This window comes from Podarcis pityusensis, assembly GCF_964106645.2.
Source record: "Podarcis pityusensis genome assembly, chromosome: 10".
NCBI classification, from domain to species: Eukaryota; Metazoa; Chordata; class Lepidosauria; order Squamata; family Lacertidae; genus Podarcis; species Podarcis pityusensis.
In genome coordinates this window covers 62,064,647-62,077,526 of record NC_138035.1, presented here as the reverse complement: position 1 = coordinate 62,077,526, position 12,880 = coordinate 62,064,647, and the positions used below count along the sequence as shown (strand labels likewise).

The 12,880-nt window shown below is 43.2% G+C and overlaps 1 protein-coding gene across 2 annotated transcripts in view; it reads right to left on the bottom strand.

Moving 5' to 3' along the window:
- Window positions 1-13: 13 nt before the first annotated feature.
- Window positions 14-12,880, bottom strand: part of TUBGCP6 (tubulin gamma complex component 6) — a 33,481-nt gene continuing 20,614 nt past the window's right edge. For both annotated transcript variants that reach the window (XM_081023426.1, XM_081023425.1), the window contains exons 17-26: window positions 10,827-12,066; window positions 9,851-9,906; window positions 9,034-9,226; window positions 7,595-7,763; window positions 6,098-6,239; window positions 5,613-5,807; window positions 5,268-5,400; window positions 3,595-3,808; window positions 1,995-2,194; window positions 14-473 (exon numbers count right to left, since the gene is read on the bottom strand). In XM_081023426.1, the coding sequence (XP_080879552.1) occupies window positions 382-473; window positions 1,995-2,194; window positions 3,595-3,808; window positions 5,268-5,400; window positions 5,613-5,807; window positions 6,098-6,239; window positions 7,595-7,763; window positions 9,034-9,226; window positions 9,851-9,906; window positions 10,827-12,066 (2,634 nt within the window). In that variant the 3' untranslated portion in view covers window positions 14-381. The remainder of the gene's footprint in view (window positions 474-1,994; window positions 2,195-3,594; window positions 3,809-5,267; window positions 5,401-5,612; window positions 5,808-6,097; window positions 6,240-7,594; window positions 7,764-9,033; window positions 9,227-9,850; window positions 9,907-10,826; window positions 12,067-12,880) is intronic.

Below are 12,880 nucleotides of genomic sequence, written 5' to 3'. Positions count from 1 at the left end.
GACGACCAAGTGGTAGGTTTCTGCTTTGCTTTTTATTTCTTACACATTTACATGAGAAGATTTCACAATGCTACTAGGAAAAATATACACATTAACAAATTTACACTAATGCACATATTGCTGTATCGGCAACTTGGCAGCATGCTTTGCAGCACAGAGGAGAATAAAAACTTCTACCATGCTAAGCAGGGCGGAATGACGTTATCTTCCTAGTTATGATGATATTTTCCATGGATCCCGTTCTATCCTTCAATTGTCTTTGATAAACATGCTTTTTCTTTACAGAAGCATCTTGACACTGGCAGCTTTCAGTGTGCCAGGTAATGAAAACACGTAGCTGAGTCTTTTCTATCACTGGTTTGCGATGTATTTTAAGAAAGCTCAGTTGTCTTTGTAGTAGTTATTAAAGTTGATTCGCAACAGGAAATCTTCCAGGTGAGGCTGGTACCCCCTGTTTACAAGCTTAGTTACTACTGTAAGAAGAGAAAATAAAACACTTGTTTAATATGGCAAGAGATAAACAGATCGGTCAGCCTCAAATCTCTGTCCCTCTGATATTCCTCTCTCAACAGTGTGCTCAAGCTCAATGATATTTGTCCTAGCAGAGGTTTCATTTCAATTGAGCCTATTCGTTTTTACAGGTTCCAACCAAGAACACTTTAGGCATCTGCTCTCTCTTTTATCATAAATATTATTTCACTTGCCCATGCTAACAAACTCAATTAAGCACAGTACTCTACAGATTTCGCTTACAACTGCTGCAAGGTCTGTTGAGCACACCAGATTCTGAGCAAACATACGTAGGACTGAAAGCAGAACGCCAAGTGGAAGGACTATAGCAGAGCACATCCTCTACATGCCAACAGGCCAAGGTTCAATCTCTGGCATCCAGGAAGCTAGCGATGTTAAAGATCTGTGTCTGCAATTCTGGACAGTACTGCCAGCCAGAGGAGACAAATACTGGGCAAGATGGACAAGTAGCCTGACCCCAATGTAAGGTAACCTATGTTATCTTCTATAGGTGCAGCTCTTCCTGTTGAAGATCATGCAAGCTTTACACAATGGCCTGCTTCAGACATGACATTGATCCTGCTGGTCAGAGCTGACAGGAATTGCAGTCAAACAACATCTGAAGCATATTGGGTTGGGGAGGGCTGGTTTAAAATAATGGGAACACAGTCACGACTAGGACTGGGCGTGAAATATCACCAGTTAACCATCACAATATAGTGATGTATCACGATGTCTGAAATACCACTGGAAAAGGCTGAGAAAGTGGCTGGGCTGTGGAGGGAGAAGCGACCAGGAGAAAGGGAAGGAAGCTGCCCACTTGCTTGGGCAAAGGAGCTCCTGCCCACTCCCCACCTCCCTCTGCAGCCCAGCCCCAGCAGAGGAAACATGAGAAGTTGTTCCTTTTGCACGTTTGTCTTTGCCAGTGCAAGTGCCTCTCTCCTCCTGGGCCCACCCTGCTTGCTTGGGCAAAGGCAAGCATGCAGGCAGGTAATTTAAGCTGGCAAGACATTGCAGCTTGCCAGCCGCCAGCACAGCGCAGGAATGTGCTGTGCTGGTGGTAGCCAGGGAGCCGCAATGTATTGGCAGCTCAGAAAGTGTGAAACCAGTATTTTGATCTGAACTTCACACTGGTTTCAGATGATGAACTGAAATATCACCCGGCTCATGTCCTGTTGCCCCATCCCTAGACCTTGAAAACTCAGAAAAGCAGAAGAAAGCTTTTCCTGAGTCTCTGCACTAAGCAAACTTGCCAAGAAACACTAAGACTTCCCAGCTGTCCTGTGCAGAGGATGTTTTTATTTCCAAACTGAGTATAAACACATCTTTGCAATACCCCAAAATTGGGGAAACTGTGCCCCTCCACCAGAAGTTGCTAGACTACAACTTCCATCATCCCTTACCATCGGCCATGCTATCAGAGGCTGATGGGGAGTTTAGGGACAGCCCCCAGGTTCCCATCCTTGCAACAACAGAAGTCTTACCGTTGAATAAGAAATGGGAGTAGTACTTGAAGGTGTTATAAGACTGCTGCATTAAGCCAAAGTTGGGATGAACAGCCATTTGTTTGCTGGTATCGAAACTCCACGACTGAGAGATTAACTGGCTACGGAACTTTAAAATGAGGCTGAAGATGCTGTGAATAATGTTCATTACAGGGGCTGCCTTTTCAGTCAACAATCCTCTGTCAAAAGAAAAGAGATGGTTTTGATATTAAGTTAGCAAGCAGCAATACTTTTCATCTGCAGCAATGTTTAGGAGCATCTTAAAAAACATGCCTGCTGAGGTTTGATTGCAGATGCAATTTTTGAATCGTTTTGGATAGGAAAGACAACATGCCAGTTATATAGTGAATTTGTGTCCTTTGTATCTTCTTACCTTTCAGTACTAGGATATAGCTATCCTAAATAACATTTTGATGGACTAGATGCAGCCAGGTACTATATAGCATTTACTAAGGCTTAGCTTGTTTCAGACTGCTACTGTAAGTCAGAGATGCATTTGCCCAGGGGGTGGGCCTGGCCTATATATCGCCTACGACCGGTATTAGGGGAAGATTGCGATGACAGATTCACTCAGTAGTGTATCGCTGGTGAAACTGCTGCCTCCTGAGTCCCTCTGCTTCCAGCACCCAGTGCATTGAGGGAAAAACAAGTGGCAGCTGGGTGCTGGGACTCATGAGCAATGGACGTTTCCCCAGCGATATACTGTTGAGTGAAACCGCAATCGCAGTCTGCCCTGATACCGCTGCAGAGGGAGAAACAAGCTGCAATACAGCTTGTTCTTCCCTCTGCTTCAACAAGCCCCCTGTCACTCTGGCTCACAGTTATCGCCCAGCCCTGCTAATTGGGGGTGTGGCATTCCATCCACAGCAAATGCACAAAGACACGCACAGACACCCTCCATAAATGATCCATGCAGACCAGCTGTGGGTGTGGGTATCTTCTTCCTATTATTATTATTATTAATAATAATAATACCCAGCCCATCTGGCTGGGCTTCCCCAGCCACTCTGGGTGGCTTCCAACAAAATATTAAAATACAGTAGTCTATTAAACATTAAAAGCTTCCCTATCACCCTCTCCTCAAACGATTAGTCTGATAATTGGGGAGGGACAATATGCATCCATACCAAGGGGCTGGGCTTAGAGGTTTAGGTCTTTCTGCTCTCCTCTGTGCTGTAATTTCCCTGCTTTGGCCCTCGGAGACATTTCTGTCTCCATCTTCCTGCTCCTTCCCACTTCACTTTTCCCTTCCTCAGTCCATAAGCTGGGTGAAGTGAGAGGCATTGTGCAGTCTGTGAGAGAATTGGTCTGGTTCTCTTTCTCAGATGTTGCAAATATGTTGAAAGCAAAGTGCAACTCTCCTTAGCCCTTTGCCCAAGTTCCCATATTTGCAATGCCTAAGTGGTGGGGCCTACTAGTTCCTCTCGCTGTCTACATCACAGTGGCAGCAGAACTGGTGACAGAAGCCTATAAAAGAAAAGACACGCCCACCCAACTGTCTAGTTACAGGAGAATTGTCCATCTCTACATGCAGACAAGGGAAGGCAAATTGAAACGCTATGTTAAAGAATCGTCTTACCGGAAGATGGCTTTGTTGAGGTAGTCAGCATGCGTTCTGTAGATTTCCTCCAAGTTCCCCACAGAAGACAGTTTATTTCCAAATTCACACCACGTCACGTGCAGGATTTGGTTGGCAATGTAGCCTTGAATAACTTTCACAAAGTGCTGCATTTCGTGCTTATAAAGCTGGAGCTGTCGAAATTGAACTGAGTTGGATGCATGCTTTACCAGAGCTGAAAAACCAAAACGACAAGGATGGCTCGTAGCGCCTGAAAAAGGACCGCCACTCTTGGCCAGCATGCCAAAGCAGAAGCAGCCAAGGTGCAAAGCGGGCACAGTTTTTACTAACAAATTTTGTGAAGAGCCACAAAAATATGTTGGGATCACAGTAGCAGGTGGCCTATGGGGGCAGTCAGTAAATGTTTTAAGTTACTTTGGGGGGGGGGGAGAATCTAAACTCTTCTTAAAATAGAAAAATCTCTGAGGCGTCTTGCAAGGGCACAAAACACTTAGCATGGCATCACAGCAGGTGACCCACAGGAGCTGTCAGATTTTTTAGCATGGAGGTCATAGTATGTAGCCCACAGATTCACCATCCTGGTTTAATACGACTAGGACAGAGGTTTTCAATCATTTCTGAGTCCACGTCTCCCTTGACCAACTGCATTCTTTCTGTGGCAACCCTGTGGGGCTTAGGAGCCCAGTTACGTCACCCCTTGCCTGCAGAGCCAGCTGCCTCTCACCCTTTTTCGAACACCCTCCCTTATGGAGTATTCCCTCAGCCTCCTCACCCCTCGGAAGTCCTCTGGGCAGCTGCAGCCCCAGACCTGTGAGTCTCTTCCCCCCCGCCCGCCCCAAAGGACCCCCTGGCCAGCCCCAGAGGTAATATTTGCCTGGCGAGCTCGTAGCCAGGGCCACTGCAACAAACAGCTGTAGAAACCTTTGGGAGGCAGAGATGTGAGGAGGGACAGAGGCCAGTGTTGCCCGCGGCACCCCTGACTATCATTCAAGGCACCCCAGGGTGCCACGGCACACTGGTTGAAAACCACTGTACTAGGAGACCTGATGAGAAATCAAATAGATCTTCCTTGAAACAGGCTTTCATAAACTCACCCTCAATCAATATATCCATTTGTCTTTTTGTGCTTGGTTATGTTTTTCCTCTCTACTGTTTCAAATATGGTATAGTGCAATACCTACAATGTACTAGGTGAAGCCGGAGTTATTTTTTCTTGCTATTGTATTAATATTTCACAGAACAAACTGGAATACCACCCTTGGAAGACAATTGGCCTTTCTTTTACTCCATTTGGATGAGAATCCAAAACCTCTTCTGTTGTGTCAAAGCAAACCGCTTTCACCTTCAGTTATATGGGTTTGCTGCTGAATAATCAAACTCTCATGGAATATACTGTATTTACTCAAGTCTAATGCACCATCGAATCTAATGCGCACCTTAATTTTCAGAATCTTGAAACCAAATAAAGTATTTGATGGCGAATGTGAATGTGCCATCGAATCTAATGCACACCTCAATTTTTACAACGTAATTGGGCCAAAAAAGGTGAGCATTAGATTCGAGTAAATAATGGTAGAAATAGGAAACACAGAGACTTTAAATTTAACTCACATCTGAATCTTCTGAACAGGTTAGCTTTCAAGCTAAATAAAAGCAGTCAGATTTTATCTTACCAGTTCGCTTTAAGTGGAACCAGACATCCTTAAGAGTCCACACCATATGCTTCAATTGCAGCAGGAAGGAGAAAATCTTGTTATATTTATTCATGCAGTTCTCAGTAATGACGATGTTCATGGGCCAGTCAACCTATAAAAAAACAAAAAAACCTATTATGACTGCATGCCTCCCGAGGCGTCAGAATATTCCGCTGCCTGTTTAAGATTAGGATTACGTCACAGTTAGCAGAACAGAATGCATTTCTAAGTAGCATCAGAGAACAAGCAGGGTCAATTAACTGCAACGCATATAGGGGAATTTTAAAATCCGGCTCACTTCTCAACTCTTGTGTGTCTTCTCACCTTATAGCGTAGTTCTAAGCAGTTTAGGGCATCGGGCGCATTGGGCTTGAACATCTCTGGAAGGTACTTCAGTGCAAATGAGAGATTGGAAGCCAAGTGAGTGTCCCCATGGAGACTATATTGCAGAGCCTTATTTAAAATGGAATTGAGGACTAGTGGGTTCAAAAGTTCGCCAGGTGTCTGTCCTGATCCAAGCTGAAATTAGAAAACACATTAGATACTGAGAATTTATTTGTCAGAATAACCTTTCCAAAGTAGATAATGGGATTTTTCTAAATGTTCCTACAAACACAGTTCAAGCCAGAAAGTCCCTTCTATTTAAAATGTCCAAGAAAGGTTGTTCAGGTTGTGATCATTGAAACTACTGCCAAATGCTACACAATCCCTATATTTAGTAGCATATACGCATATAATATGATTTCCCCACATGCCGGCAACTAGATATATAGTCAAGAATCAGGCGTTTAAGGAAAAGCCTTTGCTACCTTTTCAAAAAGTAGATCGCTGAGTGACTGAGCAAACTCTCCATCTTCCATCAACAAAAAATGCCTTAGTGCTCCAAAATGCTTCTCAATATTTAGTTCCACAAAATAGTAGTCAACAATGGCTTTGTTCACAAGTGAAACACTGGGAACAAATGAAAACAAACACCAGTTACTTTTTTAAAAAAAGCACATAAAAAGGTAAAACAGCATTTTAGCTTTATGGATAGGGTAAATTAAAAATGGCCAACGTTTTGATCCCTTACCCACAATCAAAATTATAGGCTCCCTCCAAGTAATCTACTTCTATTGGGCCGGTACCTTTTGGCAATCACTTGCAAAAAACACAGGATGCAGCAAGGATGTCAAGAAAATGCCCTTTGAAAGAAATCCCAGTTGCCCATTGTCACCTCTGTTCATTACACTTGCATGTAATTCTTTCTGCACTGTTCAAAATCTGTAACAGCTGCTATGTTCTAACTAGAAGCTTTACGGTTTCTCATTCTAGAGCAGAACACCAAACCTTCACTATTAGGCCCCGTTCAATACTTCACTGGTGGTAGGTAGTGTTTGCACTGTGCATGGGGAGGAAGTGTGCAGAACCAAGCAGAGGCCGTCAAGGCTCTGAAATGGACAAGAGAAGTTTAAACCTCTACCACCTAGCGCTTTGACGCAGATGGAAATTGCTCCCTTCCCTGCTCCATCAAGTGAATGATCTGCATCCCCATTAAGGCACAAGGCTAGGCTAGGCAGAGAAGTTCAGAACTTTTTGTCCAGTGTCCTGAAGGGCATGGAAATTCCGATGAGGAAGAAAGGGAGCACAAGACTCCCTATCCAGTCCAGCACCTTACATTCAGACTGCTCTGTCCCTTCTTGGCTCTGCGTGCTTTTCACCACACGCTCTGAAATCTGACTTTATTTGCCACATTAATTTTTTTTTTAATGGGACCAATCCATACTGAGCTCTCCCACTTGAAGAGCCATCAGTTTCAATGAAGGAAGCAAATCTCTATTCAGGTTCTTTGTGTGTATGACCCTGATTCTCCACTGAAAGAAATAGGATTATACATGGGGATCTTCATAATGGATGAATGGCAGCATCGAGTTTGTAGTTTTTACTGTGTCTGTGCGTGTCTGTGGAGTTTTGGTGAAGGGTCCATGAAGACCTCAGGCTGAAAAACATCCCCCCCCCCCATTCTGAAGTGAATGGACAGTGGATAAGAACTCTGAGGCACATCCATCCTGGAAAGGAAGAAATTTGCAGTTTAAAGATCTGCTAAAGAATGCCGTCCAATAATAGATATCTGAACTATATACTGCTGAATCAGTTCACATTTCTTGTTGCAACAGTCACTGAATTGCTTACCTTACTAACCAAATAAAAGGAAAGAAGGTCAATGTATGTACTGGTGTGTTTCCCCATTAAGGAAAGAATATGACCAGCAATGCAAGCTATATTATTACTACAATGTTGACCGATCACTTCTAAATTTTACTTACTGAGAAACCAAAGGGGCAGTGATTGACCGTTTCATCAGTACTGGGAGTGATAAGAGCTCGCTCAGTTGTACAGCTGTTTCGTCTGTTGCTGACTGCGCTGATGGGTCCACAGGGAAGGTGTAGGATCTTGGTATCACATGATGCAGAAGATGGGAAACTGGAAGTTCTGCTGTGTTAGAGCATAGGTAAAAACAATGATTACTGTTTCTAAAGCACTTTCAAAACAAAATGCTATACAGCAAATAAAAATTAGAGGCACCCATTTCGGATTAGAGGCAACCATTTCGGCCAGTGAGCCCATTTCAAATTTCAAGGAAGTGTGGGTGGCAGTCACGGAGGGGGGGAGACACAGCAAAATACAAAAATAGTGTGTGGTAACAGCTGCTCCACGTTTCCCAAGATAACCTCATGCTTGGAAGTCACCCATGTCCTTCTGGTCGAACAATACTAATCTCCCTGGCGCACAACAATGCTGCTGTTGTTTAATAACAGGGAGCATTCCTTCCTCCATTGCAAGATAAAATACACAAGTTGGCCACACTTTCTCTCGCACACAGCACACTCACTTCACATATGCACAGCCACATATACATCTCTCTCACCACACATAGCTACGTACATACCTCCCCGCACTTCTTCACACACAGGGCCACACATACATCTCCCCCCTGCTCTGCCCAAATATATCTGTCTCAAACACACTGTACACATTCAGAAGAGCCTCTCAATTGGCGAAGGAAGTGCCTGTCATTAAAAGAAATTCCAAAACTGTGAACAAAAATATATTTAAATGATGTTCCAAAAGAAAAGTCAGAGGGGCGTTTTAATATCCAGAGGCAGGGCATTTCAGAGGTAATTAATAATGAGAAAAGGGTACAAATGAATGCAATTTAGAGTTTAACCAAATGAGGTCTACAGAATCCTGCACAAACGTGTGCCGCTACACTGCTGCAGTCTGGTACTTATTTGTACCTGTGAGAATCCGCGAAGGATTGACACAATCTCTGTGTGCCTTAATGATACCAAGTGTGCAAAGTCAGCATGATGGCACAATAAAAAAACCTTTCTGTCTAGAATAACAGGTATAGGACAGCATATAAATTCAATTAATAAATAATGATAATGATGATGTTACCCATACCATGTGTGAGCAGCTTTTATCTGAGTGACTTGGATAAAGTTGAAATGTCCCCACAGCACAGGTGGGGGCCCGCTGTGTGAATCCCCATCATGGAATTGACATCCTCAAGAGACCCCAACCTACGTGGCTGGATCATTTAAATGTGACCCAAGTTGATTGCGGGAAAAAGACTCGCCAGAAACGTTTTTAGTGAATGACGCTCTAGACTACAAAATTCCACAAGCACTACTCTCCTTGAGGGGTAACAGGATATATGTGGTTCCATTCTCTTAATGCACCTCATGTTAGGAGTACTCACACATCAAATCGTAGCTGTCCTGGTATTTTTCAAGGCAATACTGATCAGATAAGGCTTTCACATAATCTTCCTCTTTCTTCCACTTGGCAATAGCGGTGCTTACGCCTTCTGAACTTTCAGATGTGCTGACTTCAGAGAGAGAAATCTGCTGAGTCATAAGAACCAATTCGGTCGATTTTTCAGGTTCCTCTACCTGATGAAAAAAAGTGGAATGGACATTGGAGAAAAGGAGGCTCATTTTTGATCCAGAAGGCTTTGCACTCTTGCTTAAGTACACTTATCGTTGCATCTTGGGTTTTCCTGAACCTTCAAGATTCTTGTCATTTAAGCAGACCTCCATAGTGTTGTTGCTTGTAATACGTATGTTAAAGGATATATGAGAAAATGGGCTAGAGTTATCCTCATCTTAATTTTTTAGTGAATGACGCTCAGCTTAATTTTTTCTCTCTGCCCTTTTCACTTTGATTTTAGCTAAGCGATCTGTCAAGTCGGTATCAGAATTTTTGCAAATTCCTAAAGTCAGAGGGCCCTGGGAGAATAAAACAGGGTCCAGATAAGGAATTCAGAGGGCACTTAGCTAATCAGCAAGTAAAGACAATAATACTTTCTGGTAATATTTTCTGTTTAGGATATAAATGAGTGAAGATAGGGAATAACATTGGGGAGAATTAAAGTAATTCATATTTGGGAGAATTAAAATAATTCAAAGGAACATCGTGCCCACTACTTCAGTAATTTTACTTGAGCGTCACAATGAGATTCATCTACTTAAGATTAGGGGGCTAGTAATTTGAAACTTAAGTTGCTGTTTCCTCACCTGTACATCCTGAGAAGGCGCTGTGGAGAGATCTTTGGCATCATCCATTATGATTGCTATATTAACCAAAAAAGAGGGGACTTGTTACTGGAAGAAACTGAGAAACATGACAAATATTGTCTAGCCTTAATGAATATAAAGGCAGTGTGAAATGTATAGAGCCTCACAAGAAACACAAGCATTTCAAATACATGATTTAGTCTCCCACTCATGTTACCCAGCACCAATATAGTAATAATAAAAAACTATCAGGCTTTTCTTCTGTTTCATAATAGAATTTTGTCTGTTAATGGCAATGGTCTCTTGCATTTATGTGGATCTAGGTTTCCTTTGTAGAGAAAGCAGTATTTAGGAAACATGCACAGTTAATTCATTTCTGTTTTAAGTGCCCATTAAAATATAGTTAAAATAAAATAAAGTTAAAATAAAGTTTTTATTCAGTACAGTCATAACTTGGTTGTCGAACTCCTTGTGACTCAACCACTTTGGCTTCCAAACGCCGTAATCCCGGAAGTGAGATTCCAGCATTTAATGCTGTATTGTTTTTAACACTCTACTGGAAGCCGCTCAGAGTGGCTGGGGAAACTCAGCCAGGTGGGCGGAGTATAAATAATAAATTATTATTATTATTAAGTGAGTGTTCTGGTTTGCAAATTTTTTGGAACCCAAACATCCGACGCGGCTTCCAATCGAGTACAGGAAGCTCCTGCAGCCAATCGGAAGCTGTGCCTTGGTTTTCAAACATTTTCGGATATCGAACAAACTTCAGGAACGGATTCAGTTTGAAAACCAAGGCAGGCCTATAACCTGACCACAAACCCACTAAGGCCCAGATGTAAGCCCATTGACTTCCACTGTAGACAAAGAATCCTAATTGGTTCGTCTCGGCCTGAATAGACTTCTATTTTAGGGCTCTTAATAATGGAGGGGAGGGGATAAAGTCTACCAAGTAATTCGTTCACTGATTGCCACTCACCCCCCTGTTCTTCTAGGCTTCTTTGTGGCTTTTCATCCAGGTTATCGCTCAGCACACAACCAGAAGGCATTGACTCTTGTCCTGTATCATGCTCTTTGATTGTAGGGAATTCTCCATTATACAGGAATGTCTGAACTGTAGAGTCAGATGCAGGGCCAGAGACGGCTTTAAGATGAGGTATGGGATCGCTGAAAGTTGAAGGAGTCCATTCTCCTATTCGAATACTCGACTGCGAGGCATGGCCAAAGAGACTCCATCGAGGCACGGAAACCTCCGAATCAGAAACCATGTCTCCAATTTTAATGTGCGACTGAGAGGCGTGCCCGTGAATATTCCAGCGAGGTCGCGAGGACACAACATCAGACGTATTTTCCCCAACTCTGATATTAGCGTCCGACGCGTGGCCATGGATGTTCCAGCGAGGTCTAGCCGGCTCTATATTTGACACATACTCACCAATCTTAATATTGGCATCCGAAGCATGGCCGTGGATATTCCACCTTGGCCTTGATGGCTCGAACTCCGAGGCATATTCTCCAACCTGAATATGAGCGGCAGAGACATGCCCATGGATATTCCAGTGTGGGCGGCTAGGTTCGACCTCGGAAGCATACTGTCCAATTTTGATGTGTGAATCCGAGGAGTGGCCATGAGGGTTTGAATGCGGATGGGAGAGTTCGGCGTCAGGTACGTATTCCCCAATTTTAATATTTGCATCAGACGCATGGCCGTGAATGTTCCAGCGAGGTACCCTGTCCTCAACATCAAAGACGTTTTCTCCAGCTGCAACATGGCTGTGCGAGACTGAAGGCCTGAGAACAGTATTAAAGTCATACCCGTCGTATTCGGAGACTTGGGTACCGATTTCCCCTTCTGCCGCACCTTTCAGTGCAGAACTGTTTTCATCTATCTGACTGTGCAAGGAAAGATCTGAACTGATATTCTGCAGGGCTTCATCCAACAAGTTGGTCTCTTGGGCACTGGGGACAACAAATGTTTCTTCCTGAGGCTTTGGTAAAAAATCTTCAAAATCCAGACCAAGTTCAGATACACTCTTTGGCAGAGTAGCTGCTTGCTCCGTATGGAGTACCTGAGATGCAGTTTCTGTTTCTTCGGACTCTGAATAATCATTAGACTGTATATTTGTTGCCTGCAGTAAGCCTGGGGATATCACTAGTTGAGATTCTGGGTCTCTGCCGATGTCCACACCATCAGGACACTCGGGCTCTGCAGAAGTTAACTGAAATGGAAAAAAGAAAGAAAACTAATTACTAGAACAGATATGCAACTCACTTATACAGCTGGGATATCTTCACCTTCATTATTTCATCCATAGTTTCTGAAACTACCTTTTAATAGCTTTATATCACTGTTTATTTTTTAAGCAGTTTAGGGTTATTATCATCTTCACCGAGCTTTTCAAATGCTCCAGTAGCTACTTCAATCACTATGGAAACAGTTGATATTTGCTTGCATAACCAGCTGTATTGTTCGGATATCGGGTGAAAACAAAGACCTCTGTCTGAAACGCTGGTTTCTACATTTTTTTAAATTGCACAATCCATAACCCAACAGTGTAACACTTGCTCAAGAAAAAGAAGATAAGCATGGAGAACAAATGGCAGGCTATTCTGTACCTACTATTCACACTAACATGCAATATGGTCCTCAAAGCTCCCAATTTAAAACCAGAATAACAGGCCACTTTATAAACTCCCCTCCTTACAGGTATGACGGCAGTTCTACTGGGCTATAAAACAGGCACCCCCAAACTCAGCCCTCCAGATGTTTTGGGACTACAGTTCCCATCATCCCTTACCACTGGCCCTGTTAGCTAGAGATGATGGGAGTTGTAGTCCCAAAACATCTGGAGGGCCGAGTTTGGCGATGCCTGCTCTAAAATGTGGGTCTTACTGTGCACACTGTGACATGCAATCTTACAAAGCACAGATCACAAAAAAGGAGGAAAGCAAAAAGAAAGGGAAGTTCTGGGGTGCCCAGAAATGACTAAATGGTGATCTAAACATCAATAAATCTGACACATATAGTACAAA